Genomic DNA, 17532 nt, shown 5'->3' on the forward strand with positions numbered 1-17532 from the left:
ATGTGGTGACCACGCTTGGGTAGTGGCGGGTTTTAACGACACATTCACACGATCTAACCCAAAAACCTCTCATGGATGATAATGGTCGCGAAAGGCTCCGTGTTAAACTGGTCAGTGTGGTGAAGTAGAGTCGGTCCCCATGACTGGATTGACACAAGACTGCAAATCATTCATTTATTCTTCTCATGTGGAAATTGCACACAATTTAAGACACGATAGCAACAACAGTATTCCATTCCATGCTATATAATACTGCATTATTAAATATTAAACAAACAAAAATGTCAAAACACGCAAGGTTGGATAGATATTGTTTTCCCCGTACCATTTTATGAATTGCCTGTTATGATTTGGCTTTTAAAGACGTGTATGCTCCCGCAGTTTCGATACTATTTGATTGTACGCATCTGTAACGTTGATTATAACCCAAATCAATCCCATTATGGCTTCAAACATACAGAACAAGCAGCATGCTGGTGTGCATTTGAGGAAATTCGTGAAAGTATGTCTCACCTGTAATATGAGGACCCCAGGACAGTTTTAAGACAAAAAATAAACGATACGGAACATGAAACTGTTACTATTCAGCAACGTTCCAGTTATGAACATGGAACGGTATTGTTATTTAGGGACTATAACACTGAACTTGTGTTTACTTCCTGCTCGGCACATGGTCTACTTGATTGTTATCGCATTTCCAAGGCGTCCTGGTGGCTGACATCACCCTGTACAGAGTAGCGCACCCGCAGCTGTTGAGTTCAAATAGGAGCAATCGCGTTCGATTCATCCTGCGTCTCAAGTCACAAGCACGGTCACCAATTACTGCACAAAAATATAAAAATTGTAATTTTCAACAACATTCTTCGCCACACTTGTATGGAATATCGCTTGTAAATGTTCATTGAATGATTATCACATATCGACGATTGACAGAAAATAATAGGTTCAAGAACAGAAACCTCAATTGTATGAATGTTAAACTTCTTTCGCACCATACGCAGCCAACCGTACTAATCGGAAATACAACTAAACACAGAAAGCAGTTGTAAATAAATTCGTTTTCAATCCAAATTTAAAAGTGCATAGCTCCAGTGGCTTCCTAATATCGGAATAGCATTTGATGCAGCCCCCCTAACGAAGTTTGAGTAAGCAAAGTATGACTTTGTTAAAAGAAAACGAACCAACCTATGCACAATTTAGAGGGTGGGAAGACGAAATGAACGCCACGCTGGCAAGGCTTGGCTCCTAGTGAGAGAAGTCAACGCTTTTGGCGAGTGCTGACGGAGGGGATGTGTTTCCCTTGCGGCGGAGGAGCAGCGGTGTGGTCCAGCTGGTGACAGGCGAGGCTTCCAAACGGGCCTGGCCCCCTGGCACCCTCCTCCGCCTTGCCCTGCCTGCTCGCTCTGGTGTGCCACAATCTGCATTCAACAACACGAGAGGCCGTTTTGCTCAACGCGCACCGCCTCGAAACGCGCGCACTTGCATCGCAACGTGGAGAAAGTGGCGGATGATTGATTGATTGCTTGGGTATTCATCATGGTTGTGGAAGCGTAGATCCATATATTATCACAATATTAGGGGTGCCACGGTGGTGAGATGTTAACTACCTCGCCTGGTAAACAGGAGGTCGTGGGTTCAATCCCGACTCGGATGCCTGCATATTTGGAGTTTGCATGTTCTCCCCGTGGTCTCGTGGAATTTTCTTCGAGTCCTCCAGTTTTTCCCTCCACATTTAGAAACAACGTGCATGGGACGTATTTGGCGTGATAAGGCACTTTGCTGATTTATCATTTGTAGCCAGATCACTTCTGACAAAAGAGCTATATAGCTCAGTGGGCCTTACCTGGTAAAATAAAATAGTTTAGTTTATAGTTTATACCACTCCCACATCACCTCTTGCTCCAAAACTTCTCCGGTGCCAGCTCGTTGGTCTCTGTGGCGTTGCCAGTTCTGGTCGGTTCGCTCTGTTCGATGAGAAACCACGCGGGAAACGAAGTACGGTAAGTGGACCACGCTCTGCCCAGCAGCCCCGATCGCTCGCTGAAGGAACACGTTCCAATATCGTCGGCTAAGAGCGGGTGCGATAACGCAATACAATTTGTGTTTAATTGCATCTAATTGAATGAGACCGTGTCCCAAGGTGCTGGACACAAGTGAGCCGCACGCATCGTAGGGATCGCTGTAAAATGAGCTGCATGCAGCACCTCTTCAACAGATAATTATAAGACGCACCAGGAACTGGTGGTTCAGTGGTAGAATTCCCGCCTGCGTTGCGGGAGGCCGAATTTTGACTCCTGGCCAATTCAACTAATGTTTTGCGATGTGCCAACACCCTTGGCACCCTTACAAATGGGATGCGCCATCTCCAGGGGTGTACGAAGTGAAATACTTTCGTTAATCAACTAAATTCAAATTTTACGCCAATTATGACATCCCAGAAGAGCAGGAAAGAAGGATTTAAAATAGAAAGTGGAGAAATATAGAGTGGATGTTGAAAGAATTGCGTCTTATAATCCAGGGAACACTGCAATGGTGAAAGTGGCCATGTTGGCATTAATAGCCGCAGACTTGATTATTAAACGCACCTCCAACTTTTGCTTTCAAATGCAGAGGGGAAAAAGTGCGTTTTATAATCTAAAGAATACAGTTCTTGTTTAAGGCAAGGTGTGGTTGAAGGCATTTCGTAAAGAAGAATCTGTCTCAGCGCAGCAGAAGAAGTCTTGAGTTGACTTCAACAGGCACTGGGGGTTGACAGCATGGACGGCGATGAAGTGAGAATTCCAAACAAGGGCAGCAGCAGCAGAGGAGTGACCTCGAATTGAGTGTAAATTAACTGGGGGCATTGACAGAAGGCGTGTACGACAGAATCGTTATGAAATCGAATCCACCAGAATGCTATAGTTCCATATAGCCTTGCAGAGTTCAATAATCACAAATAACAGAGTTATTTGTTAATTTAAAAAAAAAGCAGTCTAGAGGTTCTCAGGCAGGTCCTGAATGGGATGTTTGGTCATTTAATGTTTTGCGCATGTGGGAGGAGACCAAACTGCCCTGAAAAATAACCCAATGTTATCAGTCGATGAGACCACCCATGTGTGTGAGATTAACTGCCTTACCGCATTGGTAAGGTTACAGCTGACGTATTTTAAGATTTAAAATCGAACTTAACCAATCCAAGGCTGTAGTGTGAAACAGCTTGTCATCTTTTCGCACGTAACTTGACATGTAACAATTCACTCCTCACTGCAACTGGATGAACCGTCATGATTCAAAGTTAAAGGAATGGATTATTATTGTTACATTTTTATCATCTCGTTTGTCATTTTCCAATTTGTTTCCTTTCCACATCCACACAGATGTGTTAACTCCATTCACCTCAATATTGCATTCACACAAGGTGCGCTCTGGCTCCAGTTAAGGTGGTCATCGACTCAGTCGATGCGATTAGTTGCTGAAGGAGCTCCCAAACACGTGGAGCAAAACGTCGGACATCGCGCGGGAACAAAGCCGTCGCACGCGCGTCACCTGCACCACGTGGTCTCGGCGCTCCGCCTCCCCCTCCTCTGGGCCGTTGCGATTGGCCGGCCGCTCGACCGAGCGCTCTCTCCGATTGGTCCGCTCCGGCCCGCGAGTCCCCGGGCCGCTGGGCTCGTAGCGGTCGGACGCGAGTGGGTCGAGGGGGTCCACCAGGATCTCGAGCGGCCCCATGGGGTGGCTCCACGTGGCACGGTTGTGGATGTCCCACAGGGTGTCCTGCCCGAAGGTGCCTTTGCGAATGCGGAATAAAACATAGTCCCGTGCATCATTCAGGGCGGGGTGGGGGGGGGAGACGCGTGGTCGTGTGGTCAGAGCCCCCCTCTCAAGGGGACGACGACGCTCTGTCGAGTGGAGGCCCTGACACCAGCAATGGTGCGAGCAAGACATTGCAGGGCTGCGCCTTTAAAGTTTATTTTATTTATTACACGGATGATGGACATTTTCCCGGCTATTTTTCACGGGATATCCGTGGTGCTGCGAGAGCACAGCAGCAGCAGAACCTCCACATTGTACAGAAGGAGTCCAGTTGCACAACTGATGGGGGCCGTCCATAAATGACGTCACGCGATTTTTGACCCTTCCCCCTTCGTCACACGGCGTCACAAAAAGTCAGACCCCCCCTCAAATATGACGTCACAAAGCTCTGCCCCCCCCCTAAAAAATAAAACATGCTTCAAATCGCTTTAAACTATTGTCATTGTGCGTATTTAATGTGGCGCTGCACTCTGATGTTGTAGGAGAAAACATTTATTAATTAAGTAGAACGTGTTGTCTATATTTATTTAAAGTTGCGCATTTTGATGTGACGTCACATTTCTCACCCCCCCCCCCCTCGTCACACATCGTCACAAATGTAGGTGTGTGACGTCATTTATGGACGGCCCCATAGACGCGGCATTTGAACCACTTTGTAAGAGTAGAGGTTAAAGTGAGTCAACACTGCAGTGGCCATCACTCGTTTATAGAAGTGGCCAACAACCCAATGCAGGCTTCCAGGACATATGACGTGCATGGATATTACACAAATGAGTGTCCAAACTAAATTATTCAATTCACTTGTTTATACGAAAACATTTTATGAAAATACCTGGGCGTGCGTGCCGATATAAAAATGTATAGAACTGAGTTTAACATAAGAATGCACTCAAATCAAATGTAATGGATAAGATTCCCTCAAGATGAAACAGCTTAATGATGAGGTGCTCGGAGAGCTGCATTGCCACTCCAGAGACACTTCAGAGCCCTTTCAGAATCGCTTACCAACAAAGGCTCCGTCCACACTCCACAGCCTCACTGAGCAGTCCAACGCAGCTGTGAGCAGCAGCTTGTGCTCCTCGATGGCTTCCATGCTGAGAGAGAACGTGACAAACCGCACTCAACTTTTCGTCTCGCAAAGATTCAGTTTCCTTACACGATCCTGCACTGCGCCCACTTTCGTTCCCACGCCTTTACCCTTTTCTGAGATGGGGGTGGCGGATCACACGCCGCGTTCATTACCTACCCAAGTGATCTCCAACCTCGTATTCTGAAGTGCCACACAAATACAGTTGTTCCACAAGTTATCAACCATCAGGCAAGACACAACCAAAACACGTGGCATGGTGTACATGAATTTGTTCGTTTGCCATCGATCACAGCAGGCGTGCACAACTCACCTTGTGATTGCGCCGACATGGGCTCTCCATAAACTCACCACTGGGGACAAAGAAGTAGAAGATCTGCTCAAAACGGTCATAACATCCAATCACGAGTTGTAGCCTCAACTCCAAAAGCTGTATGGGGAAGCCTTAATGGGAAGCGTATGAGTCACTTATGATGCACATTTGGTCATCATGGGCGAGATTATCACTTGACTGTTGTTACACAGCACTCTCACAGAAACAATGCAGAATTGTTACAACACCACAATCGTTTTAGCAAGTGCTGCTGCATGGACAATAATGCAAATTGCATAAAAGCAATACTCGGAAATCAATAATATGACGCACGGGCAAAGAGAGATTAACAAACATGTGCTAGGTAAATTATAATCTGGCCCAGTTCAGACAAAACAAGCAATAAACGAGAGTTAAAAAATAGGTCGTCATGGCCTTCACAGATTTCTCCCAGTCTGGCACGTGGGCAGATCTCCCCTATGTGTCTCCACATACGAATGCGTTTTAGTCCTTAGGCTGCCATATGGTGGAACAGCTCACTGAATTTGCTGCCGGTTCATTTTCCAGTGTGGCAGGTGAAACAATGGGCAACAAATCTGTCCACTCAGCACTATAATTGTGTACTTCACATTTAGTCGATTGGCATGTTGGGTGTATTTGGGTAAAGCATCTGGTCAGCTTGGATGAGTAGGACAATGCCCTCTGGAGAAGCTCTCCAGAGCCCCCTCTAATGGAGGCCCTAATGCCAGCAGTGGGATGGGCAAATAACCTTTTAGCGATCAGCCTCTTGGATTTCCACACACAAGTTATCCAGCAGCATTTTTTTAAAGCAAGCAAACTGGGCCAGTTTCAACATTCTGGGTGCCATCGGCAGAGTTAAGCTTGACAAATAAACGTCGCGAGGTTACCAGATGTTTTATTGGAAAGAGCACTCCATCCAAACGATGGGTCCGATGTGGAGGGGGGGGGGGGTGCCACCTACACTGGGGAGGCTCTTCCTCGGGGCCGTGCATGGCGTGCGAGCTCACGTCCCACGCGTACACGTGGCCCGTCTGATCCGCGGCCAGCAGCACGCTGTCTCCGAGAGCCGAGGCCAGGCAGCACACGGGCCTGCCCTGCCGGCCCTGGTGCGCACAGACAAAGGTCCCCCTTCAGCCTCGCAGACCATAAGGGCAAGTGCTGTTAAGCCTTTCCCATTCCGATGACGTATTTGTACGTACATGTATGTCACCGGAATGTAATCGGAACAGAAACTATTATAAAACAACTTTATCGGTACCGAGGTTGACAAAGCCGAGTGGAAGGACGCGTGGCGCAGTGTGGCACAGTTTGGCGCCAGCCATCACAGATTGCGGTCGTGTCGTAGGTTCCCTACGGTGAGTAGTGTCTTTCAAAGATATAAAATGAACGCCGAGTCCCTTGCGTGTTCCACGATTCAGCAATGAACGGGACCCACCCTGCAACTTGCAGGCACCTCACGTGATCATTCTGGTCACATGGAGGACACTCCAATGATAATCATAAGGTCGGCTAATCAAGTTACAATTCAGTACAAAATAATTCAAAGCTTAATTAATTCCAGCCAGCACAGTGTCCCACCACCTTTCTCTCCCCAGTGCTGATGTTTACACAATACACCAAGTGCCTATTTAAGGAAGAGACTACACCCAGCTGCAGGAGTGGGTCCACGACATGTCACTGGTTTGTTTCATGGTCGTAACTTGAACGTGGGTCGCTGGGGCTCGGAACGTGCCCATTACTCTGCTATATCCATTTATTGAAAAGATGTGTGCACGCACTGTTTGAAATTACACAATGAAGCATTCGGCACGATGCGAGTGTTTTAAAAAGAGGATTGTCATCGTTACACATACGGTAGGAAACCTGGCGAACAGCCGTCCTCCGTGATAAACGTTCCAGAAATGAATGAACCCTGCAAAGAGACAATTGCACTGTCCCATTAAATTAAACAAAAGACAACATTTCTCCGAGCTCAGTTATGCAGAGTGAAGAACTCATCTCCACTGGCAGCACTGATCCAGTGGTGAAGATTTCCACATTCCTAAATTCATAAAAGAGTTGTGTGATACTGCGTTGGCAGTGGTGCACAAGTGTACTGTATGTATGCTGGACTTCTTTCACAACGTACGTAGCCAACCATGCTCATCAGAGGTATGAAGCAACAACTCAACACATCCGTCAATAACACCGAATGGCATGACTGAACATTGGGCTGAGATTACATGTGACTCATGGTCTGGAGTTGTGAGCCCCGATGCCACATGCCACAGCTGCCAAATTGTGAAACATTATAATGAAAAATAAGGACAGCTTTTACCCTTTCTGGCAATAAAACAGGTGTTAAGATGTTCAAACACCAAATCGATCCCTTTTGCAAGGCATCAAGTGTGCATTAGCCACACTTACTTGTGGCAAAACATGTAAACAAACATGCTCTGTAAATATACACGCATTGGCTTTGAAATGGATTGGCCTGCACCAGAGGCAGCCTTCTTTAGGGCCTCACCTCACCACTGGTAGGCCAGAGAGCAGAACGAAGACAATGCAAACATCAACACACTGATTGCTCAGGTCGAGCGGTTGTGTTGGATCCTGGCAAAATGGTCCCATCGATATTGTTATACATCGTTACTATCACTCATTATTACTATTACTCATTTTAAAGTATTTAGTTCAGGGATGATGCTGCCGTAGACAAGAGGTCACATTAAGGGATTTCACATGTAATTCTGCGATATCCACGTCTGTGGGCCGTTTTCTTATAGAGATCCATTTCGATGTATCATCTCATAACATGGTGGGGTTTGCACAATAAAGGATTAATTATGGAATTCAGTTTTGTTACAAAAATTTAAAACGAAATGAAAATGGAAAAACTGTGTGCTGTGTGCTGCTCGCCGTGTGGCCCGCTCGCAACGAGCAGAGCAGCCCTGTCCTTGTGGGCGACACGGCTCTTCAGGAAGATGACCTTGGAGACACTGAGATCGTCATCCTCTGTGGGGTTACATAGGGGTCAGTGGTCAGGTGTCAGAAAGATAAGCAGGCAAAAGACCAGAGGAACCCACAGCATCCATGAAGCAGAACATCAACGTATTACTCTAGGCCTGGTGGTTAACACCTTTAATCCAGAGGTTTGAAGGTAAGGGTGAGTGAATCGCGTGGGTTTGTGAAATTCACAAACCTGCTGTGCTCGTGAGGTGGCCACGAGGTGGCAGTAGAGTAAGTAGGTTTGTAGTGTGGTGGTTGTGTCATGTGCCCTGACTTAAAGGATAAATTAAAATCAATGGCCAATGGAAATTCCAGTGAGAACGCCGGTGCAATCGCACCGCCCGCGCACGGAGGGCACCTGCAGGGTCGGCGGAGTGCTGAGCCGGCGGTGGAGGCAGGCGACAGCTCACGTGACCAGACACCAGGTTCCACACGATCACCTCCCCGTCGTAGCTGGACGTGGCGAGGAGGCTGGGCGGGCACTGGGCCACGCACAGCACATCCTCCCGGTGGCCCTTTCTCTGCGGATGGCGACGATCAATTATGACACTTGTGCTAGAGGAGGCAGGCCTACACTGGTGTGACATGTCGGAGAACAATTTCTCCACTGCCACATGCGAGCCGAGCGAGCAAGGGGTCCTCGCGATATGGGTTGCGGTTGCCGCCTCTCCTGACTTTCACTAGAGGTGGAAACCCTAGGTAGGGTTGGTTTTACACTGGCTATTTGCCAGAATTAAACCGTGATATGCTGGCCTGAGAAGATATCTGAATCTGGCTCAGGACCAAGTAGGAACACTGGTGGGGCTAATGAAACATCCATCGTGTTAAGTCCGTCATCACACCGTCCGGACACAGCGTCACTGCCACATCTACATGCGTCTTGACATATTCATCGCGTGTGACGGCAGTGGCACGGCTCAGCTGGTGGAGTGGAAAACAACCCTGCGCCTCCTGAGCCATGCCAGGTTGGCCCGGCACTGCCCTGGCACACCTCGGTTGTACTGAGGATAAGAGGTCAAAGTGCATCTCTGTGCTCAAACAGTCTCGTCTTGGTTTAACATGTAGGCCTTCACGACTGTTGGGATAGCTACCGATTGTGCTGCGTGGAAGCGAATCATCAAATAAAACATTGTTTAAATGCATGCCTATACAGGCCACCATACTTCAATAGGGATTACCATCGGTACGGCTATTTTAATATACACCAATTGACAGGAAGGACAAGATCAATGGGCTCGCATAATGCGCATGCATAATGTACGTTGACTCAAGAGTACAGATGCGTGGTCACCACATCAATGCCTCTATATAGGGAACGAAACAGGTGGACTTCTCCATAAATCTGGCTGTCGCCTGATGAAGCTCATTGTAATTACTGGCGAAACGTCGTGCTCAGATTGTAAATGTTGTGGCTTGGCTCTCCAACACACCGGTTAGTGCTGTGCCAGTGACGAATTGGCCACGTTCTGTTTACGTGACAACCCTTACTAGTTGTCTGTGTCGGGTGGTGGCGGGTTTAACGACACATTAAAGTTCCACATTCCTCCGGTTGGGGATAGCTCTTCCACAGGAACAATGGCGTCCCTTTCCTTTTTGCAGTTACAATTTATGAGACGCGATGTGTGCGCCTAGATTTGAAATGGTCCAAATTCAAGGAATACAATTTCAACTCTGGTTTTATAACCTAAAAACCTTAAAATATTTTAGAAATTTGTTTAGGCATCCTGAAACCGAAAGTAGGTCATGTGTGTCAAGGTTTGTAGGTCTTCGTATAATTGGACCAATTCCTTTCAAATCAGCTATTGCTAAATAGATAAATCACGTTTATTTATGACTAGGTAAGAGCCCACTGAGAATAAAAGTCTGCCATGAAGTGGGTCTAACAGGTATTGATGACCTTTAATCATATACAGAGGATATGGCCCAGAAACAGATGTTATTGATCAGCAGTAGCAGAGTTTGGACCGGGATGCTACATTTAGCATAGGTGCTCTGATGGAAGAAACCCCCAGGGGGCGTAAGATGTTCATCTCAGATTTAATTGGTGCCACTGTGTCGGGTACCAAATCATCCGCCCAGTGCGGTTGTGGGAACTGAATCAGCTGTTGGTCCTCTTGGGAATCCTGAAAGAGAAAATGAGTACATTTTATCCACAGCATCACTCCGAATCGAACTTGGGTTTCTGGGTTCACGGCACGGTGTGCAAACCATGGGGGGACACCCACTTCACCGACATGGCTAGGGGACGCTCTCATCCAGCAGTGGATTGACAAAGGGCTGTCCATTGAAGCTTTAGTGACTGCAGAAATGCATTCCCTGGTTCTTTCGGTAAAGTCACGTAGGTAGAAAAATAACGAATAGATCACGACGTTTCGATAGCAACACAAGCTATCGTCTTCAGGTGAAACAATGCAGCAGGCGGACTGCTGAGGCAGGAGGAAATGTAGCGAGAGAGCTACTGCACACAAAGGTTGTCGACGTTTGTGGTGGGTACAACCCAAGGGTAAGTGGGCGGGACTAGGGATGGAATTTGCAGGCAAATGTCGAGTAGTGATAATAATTTAGTAAATACAACATTACTCTCTCTATCTTTAATCATGTGTAGCCACATGACAATATATTCAACCAAAGGTTATGTTTCATATCTCGAAGGAGGAAATGCGGTGTAGAGGGAGGGCACTTACCCATTATCTCTGGGTAACCAGCAATATTTGTGTAGCACGCCTGAATGCTGATGAGGCCCAGAAGGGATGAAACCAGTCCAGAGTTTGTGTATTTAAGCAGATCTTGTTGCCTAACCTTACGCCTGAGAGTCCAATAGGTTTAAAGACTAAACAGTATTGTATGTGTGTGTAGATACATAACTGATTGAAAGATTATACTGCAAAAAACTCTAATTTACCAAGTCGCATAAAGCAGACGATGAAATCTATATAGCATGTAAATGTGAGACACACTTACCAAGAAAATATTTATTCTCTTGTCCCATCCGACTGAAATAATATATCTACATGAAAACAGACATAAGCAACGCGCATTCAGCGTGGCTCCAAGGCACGTTCAAGGCACTCGTATTCAAACAAGCACCTTGTCATTTTTAAATTACCCTAATTTACACCGGTGCAATAAGAACAAGAAATCAAATAAAAGCAGCAACAGCTGTGTTCAATCCACTGCTGGATGAAGCCCTCCTCATGTTTTCTGCCATATCTCATGGTCCTGCGATGTCACATTCTACCCCACTCCTGCACATCAAGCTGGTTTCATTGTTCCATCTCCCAAGTGGAAATCCTCCTTTGGCTGCATTCTGTTGTCAGGTATCCCGATCTGCTATCATCCCTTCTCACAATACTTGCTGCCGAAGCTCACTTACTTGTCTCAGCAGTCATGAGCTGCTCTCTTCGCTCCATCTCCACGCTGGAGATCCTCTTTAGCGCGTCCCCTCCCTTAGCGGCTGCCCACTCTGTCAATACTCGCAACTGCCAGCCGTCATCTCTTCTATCGACAGGTCCCTTGCCCATGCCCAATTGCTTATCTTAACAGTCACTAGGGTGCCGAATGTTTTCCCCTCCACACTTAGAAACATGCATTGAGACTATTTAGATTATTTTGTTGTTATAAATTTGATGAGCCACTTCGTTGAGCTATCACTTGTGGCCAGGGCGCTTCTGAAAAAGAAGTGAATAGCTCAGTGGGCCTTACCTGGTAGTATAAAAACAACTTGTATCTGTATATTTATGTGATTTGTTACATTTTCTCTACTTTGGCACTCCAATCGTGTTTTTGTATTGCTTGTTGTTGTCACGTTTTGACCTTCCCCGACTGGACATCTGTGAAAAAGAGCTTTACAGCTCATTGGAGTTCTCCAGTATAAATACATATCATATTTGGTTCTTTCGGTAAAGTCACGTTGATAGAAAAAGAAAAATAATAATAAAATAAAGTGAATAATTTTTTTTTTTAAACATTAATGTAGACTGTAGCCTGGTTCTTAACCTCGGTGAGTGTACTCGTAGTCTATAATGTAGACTTATTATTGGTTCTTTCGGTAATATAAAATAAAATTATAAATTGTTATTTTTTCTTTATTTTTTATTACTGAAAGAATACAGAATAAGTCTACATTATAAACTGCCAGTACGCTCACCGAGGTTACGAACCTGGCTACAGTCTCCATTCATGTTTTTTTTTGTATAACTTTTATTTTTCACTTTATTTTATTATTATTATTTTTCTATCTACGTGACTTTATCGAAAGAACCAAAGAATATGAATTCCTGCAGTCACGAAAGTTTTAAGTCAAAAAATATCAATATTCTAATTCAGAATTTGCATTTGTCCTCTGATCCATGTGGCCCTCTTTCTGACTCTCGGTGTAATTCCCATCATGCTTCGTTGTCCATGTTTTCCCTCGGCATGGTGTTGAATGGCAAGTTGGTTCCGTCAAGTTGACCAAGCACGGATTCTGACAGACGCTTTGACTGACTTGCCTTTTTCTAAATGTTTGTTATGGGGGGAACTCACTTGTTTTTATTGACCACGACGTACGTACAGTCACAGATCTCTTCAGCATTCCTTTCTGCAAAAGAAATGTGAACTGGTAAGAAGGCCTTATCATCCACTGAGCAAACCACACATTCTCAGTTAATGCAGACGTAAAATTGTTAAAGCTTTGCACATGTCCAATGCATGCTTCCATGCTTCTGTGCACAAGTGAATTCCGAAGCGATACACTTTCAAATCTCCACGTAACAATTAAGGGATGTTGTACCAGGTCATGGGAGTCGATCCATAACATAGATTTTAGCCCTTTGTCAATCCGCTGCTGGATGAATGCCTCATGCTATCATGGTTGTTTGGCCATACTTCACCACACTGGTCAGCGCGGGTCCATGAAGAGGGGGCCCAGGATGGGGGTCAGATATCCCTCTTAGCCACTGATGTTCGCATTGCCCAAACAACTCATTTAAAGAACACTGTAACATTGTTCTTTGTGTGAGGAGAAAATGTACCTTGTGTTGAACTTTTTGATTTTCTCATATGTACAAATATGGTGGAAGTAATAACACCTTATTTTACGTGTTAGATAAAGTGCTGTGTTAGTAACGACAGTCTTCTGAGAGAGGAAAAAACACTGCTGGTATTGGTGGAGTAACGGATTATTCTGCTTACTCAGAACGGGCGGAAAGCACTCCCTCTGTCGCAATGAGAATGCACTTCTAACTATCGCATTTTAACACTTGCTTAGACAATTATATTTTGTGTCTATTTCCTAACAGCCAATAATTATGAAGTGTACACGTATAGCATACGAGTTTGTGCATGTGTGTGTGTATGCATAGATTAATAATGCATCACTCCTGTAGAAGACGCTGTTGCGTTAAGCCGCATGGTCCACACACCAGCGGAGGTTGTGCGCACGGCCCTTCACTTTACCGCCTGGCAACCAGCAGCATTTGTTTACGAGGCCAGAGTTCTCGGGCTAGAGTTCACCTGTTTAAGCAAATGCTGATGTCATATATTGGTCAATAAAGGACATATCGGCTGCTGAATCGAAATTCGCATGAATCTCTTCTGTGGTCAGATTCTTGTCCATCTATTGTGAACTCTATATATTGTATTACTTCACATAAGCGACATTTAGAAAATACCTCGTGTTTTGCTTTATAACACCCCCCCCCCAACAAAAACCATGGAGGCGTTGATCTTCTTGAAATGGAGGTAAAGAAACTCGTCATTCGAGACTCAAACATCGCACTAACAGCTCCAGGCTGTGACACTGCTAAAGACTCTGGTGGAACTATCAACTGCATTAGGACCTCAACAGGCCAATGCGCACATCTCCTTCGTGAATGGGAATTTAAAAACCCAGCCAAAGTGTCAATGTGGCAATGAAACCTAAACTACGGACCATATAGTCAACAAATGTAGTCAGTGCTCCATCAGGAGAGAACAGCAAAACTACACAAACTCTCTCCTGAAGACCTCTGGTGGCTAGCACTCCTCCACATTCGTATTTAGCTACCGAACATATGATTGCCATACGTAATTGAATAGAATCAGAAAGATAAGCGCATGGTGATTTTTTTAATTCGATCAGTTGCACGTGATGGGGACTTACGTTTCCTGAGTGTTCGCAAACACTGCCCGTTGTTGTAGTTCCACACTTTCAAACACCCATCTCGCCCGCCTGTAATCAGCCTGCACGCCCGACACAGTCGGTCAACACAACAGCTCCCACTTGATCTCGAAGACCTGTAGCTGAGTTCGCAACATCAACAAAATTCCCACCAGCACTGCTCAGTATGTCCTACAGTGGCCTCTGGTGAATAGGAATCAGCCATGAAGTAATGCCTGACTTACTAATGAATGATCACAATACAGAACAATGTATTAGTGTCCATGAAAACAATCAAACTGTACACACAAGTGGAGAAAATGTCTCTTGAGGAGGAGCACAGAAGAGGAATTTTTTAGTTTCATAAATAACTTGGATTTATTTAGCATTTTAATACTATAAGCATCTTTAAATGCAGTGGAGGAACAACTATATAAATACATGATGTGGATACACCTTCAAATATCATAGAAACTTGCCAGTTGATAATAAGAATATTTTCCCCATACCAACACAGACACACGTGTGAGATGTGCACGTCTAACACATGACACTGGAGCAATTCCCATTTTCAGAGCCAATCAACAATTGGTGGAATTGATTGGTGGTCAGGTATGCAAAGTAGTATGGATGGTATGAGTGGACATATGACTGGCATCCAACGATGGTGTCTCAGACTGAGCGGAGGTTGGCTGATGATGATCCCTTTTTCATCTCTCGTGGGGGCTGACGGAGCAGGAGCGGCTGACGCTGTGCGATGGGGGGAGGGAGTCCCACCTCCTGCCGCTCGAGTCGAAGGCCATGCAGGTGATGGCCGACTCCCCGTGCGCCCCGCAGAACTCGAACGTGGGGAGGCCCGAGTCCAAGTCCCACAGCTTCACCACCTGCGAACGGCGCGCGGCACGCGCACGGCACACCTCCACCATCCCCCCTCGCATCCTCCACCAATCCCATCATTCCCTCAATTGCCACGACCAACTAACAGCATCACCCCCCCCCAGCCACCAACAAAAGAAGAAGAACGGCATGAATGCCAAATGTACAATGCACCCGTGATTTGATGTGGTGCTGGCCCATGCCTCGTGGAGGCTGGAGCTCACCGAGTCCTCGGAGCAGCTCACGACTTGGCGGAACTCAGCGCTGTACCGACAGCAGCGCACCGGCTCCCTGTGACTTGTGGCCGCCCCGGCGTCCATGTGCAGCCTGGCAGCAGCACAAAGGCAAAGATCCACCGTATAGCCTTAACAGACTGTTCAGGCAAGTGCTGTTCTCCCGAACAGCACTTGCCTGAACAGCCTGGCACAGCACACGAGGGGGTGGGTGGCCAGCATCACGTCCGGCCGTTTTTGTCTCCCCAGTTGGCGATGTTTACACATTGCACCAGGTACTCATTTGAGGCTGAGTCAACCTAGAGGATGCCCAGGACCGATTCAGATAATCGTCACTGGTGTTGGCCATGAGCGGGAATCGAACTCGTGCCACCGGGTTCGTAGCGCAGCACGCTAACTGAGGCGCTGCCGCTCCCCACTGCGTGTGTGGGAGCAGCACAAAGATAAAAAGGCACACACGTGCGCCACCTTAGCCATGCCGACAAAGCCCCCTGAGGTCACTCCTGGCCTCTCGACTTCTCACCCGGTAGCACAAAATGAACGTCAAACTGGAACCCGCGCATCACGTTCGCTCACCGGTCGCGGACGGACAGAAGAGCCACGCCGCCCTCGGTGGCGACGCACAGGGCCCGGGCGGCGGGCAGGTAGTGGCACGCGGAGACGTCCCCTCGCAGGCCGCTCATCTTGGGGCTCACGGAGCACAGGCAAGTCTGCTCCTGGGCGTCCCACACCTGAGCGGGAGACGCCGGCCAAACACGGCGGGCGAGGAGAGTCAAGGTTGACTCCTGCCTGACCTCCCCTCCGCACCCACGCTCCTCAGCGCTGCCCCCTCCCGCGTTTATCTTGGATCCCGTATGTCGCCGGCGCTGCCCCAGCTGCCCTTGGGGACCTCGGCCCCAAACCCCCCTACCGCCCGCCCGCCCGTCCCAAGGAAGCCCTGGAACTCGTTGGTGCTGCCCTGGCTGCCCCGGCTCTCCCCCCAATTCACTGTTGGAGCTGGGCCCTTGTTGCTTTGCCGCCGAATACTGCCGCAGTGTTTCTCTCTTTCTCTGCTCTCTCTATTGTTTATCTGCCATGGGCCCTTCCAGCCCCCAGGTCACCCGGCTTCTACCCGAATGTAATAAGTGTACGGTATTCCCTCGTTATTCACGAACTTGCTATCCGGGAAGCGCATCTGGAACTCTACTTCTCTGAAGGAGCAGTAAAGACATCACAACGATCATCATCACCACGATCATTGTCGTCATCGTCTTTCAGCATCATCTTCACTGCTTCCTACTAATGCACAGCATCACCATAATGTATGGTAAGTTAATTTATAGACTGTTATTTAATCCTTTAAGATTTATTTTTATTTACTTTATGTTTATTATAATAAAAAATTGCGTTGTTATGAAAATGTCCACGTATTTAATAGCTTATTTACGTATTCATTTAAGGTAATTCATTAAAAGATAGGTTTCCGAAGGCCAATATCATTATCAGCGAAATATGATATTCATGAGCATCTCCAGAACGTATCCCTTGTCGCAAATAACGAGGGAATGACGGATTGAGATTGGTGGGAGACGTGTATGGACTTGGACCATAAGTCCCATTGTTTGTAAAATTCCTCCATATTATTATAGTGGGGTATCTATAAATTGATCATCCTGTACGTTGAACGCAAAACTTATGGCTGTAGATAAAATTGATCCAGTGCTGAGTTTCTCAGGAAAAATAACTTTATATCAGAAACCTAAACAGGTGCTTAACTCAAGCTAAAACTAACATGAGTCTTAGCTAGGGTGAACTTGTGTAATTGCAGTCACAAAAACAATTGATGTCAAATGTCAGCACATGTGAGTGGACTCCACCATTGAAGATTATCGATAGTGAAGCTCTACTCTCGCCGGTGGTGCTCGTTTTGCTCCACCGCAGGACGGCACCAACTCACTTTGATGTTTCTGTCCGAGCCGACCGAGAAGATGCGGGACGTCTCCTCACAGATGGACAGGTAGCAGATGGGCGACGTGTGGCCCCTCAGTACACCCGTGGGCCTCCTGGGATGTGCACATTCACACGCCTCGGTTACATTCACTTCATCCACGAGGCATTTAACCAT

The 17532-nt window shown here is 46.7% G+C and overlaps 1 protein-coding gene across 1 annotated transcript in view; it reads right to left on the reverse strand.

Moving 5' to 3' along the window:
* Nucleotides 1-160: 160 nt before the first annotated feature.
* Nucleotides 161-17532, reverse strand: part of LOC144724158 (cilia- and flagella-associated protein 337-like) — a 50082-nt gene continuing 32710 nt past the window's right edge. The window contains exons 14-30 of the mRNA XM_078603078.1: nucleotides 17365-17470; nucleotides 16005-16159; nucleotides 15420-15522; nucleotides 15097-15203; nucleotides 14323-14402; nucleotides 12726-12780; nucleotides 11163-11208; nucleotides 10265-10324; nucleotides 8560-8722; nucleotides 8112-8207; nucleotides 7067-7125; nucleotides 6175-6316; nucleotides 5193-5232; nucleotides 4798-4886; nucleotides 3526-3767; nucleotides 1894-1964; nucleotides 161-1418 (exon numbers count right to left, since the gene is read on the reverse strand). Of these exons, the coding sequence (XP_078459204.1) occupies nucleotides 1259-1418; nucleotides 1894-1964; nucleotides 3526-3767; nucleotides 4798-4886; nucleotides 5193-5232; nucleotides 6175-6316; nucleotides 7067-7125; nucleotides 8112-8207; nucleotides 8560-8722; nucleotides 10265-10324; nucleotides 11163-11208; nucleotides 12726-12780; nucleotides 14323-14402; nucleotides 15097-15203; nucleotides 15420-15522; nucleotides 16005-16159; nucleotides 17365-17470 (1774 nt within the window). The 3' untranslated portion in view covers nucleotides 161-1258. The remainder of the gene's footprint in view (nucleotides 1419-1893; nucleotides 1965-3525; nucleotides 3768-4797; nucleotides 4887-5192; nucleotides 5233-6174; nucleotides 6317-7066; nucleotides 7126-8111; nucleotides 8208-8559; nucleotides 8723-10264; nucleotides 10325-11162; nucleotides 11209-12725; nucleotides 12781-14322; nucleotides 14403-15096; nucleotides 15204-15419; nucleotides 15523-16004; nucleotides 16160-17364; nucleotides 17471-17532) is intronic.

The sequence above is a fragment of the Lampetra planeri genome, chromosome 19 (genome assembly GCF_965212315.1).
Source record: "Lampetra planeri chromosome 19, kcLamPlan1.2.h2, whole genome shotgun sequence".
In the NCBI taxonomy this organism is placed as follows: Eukaryota; Metazoa; Chordata; class Hyperoartia; order Petromyzontiformes; family Petromyzontidae; genus Lampetra; species Lampetra planeri.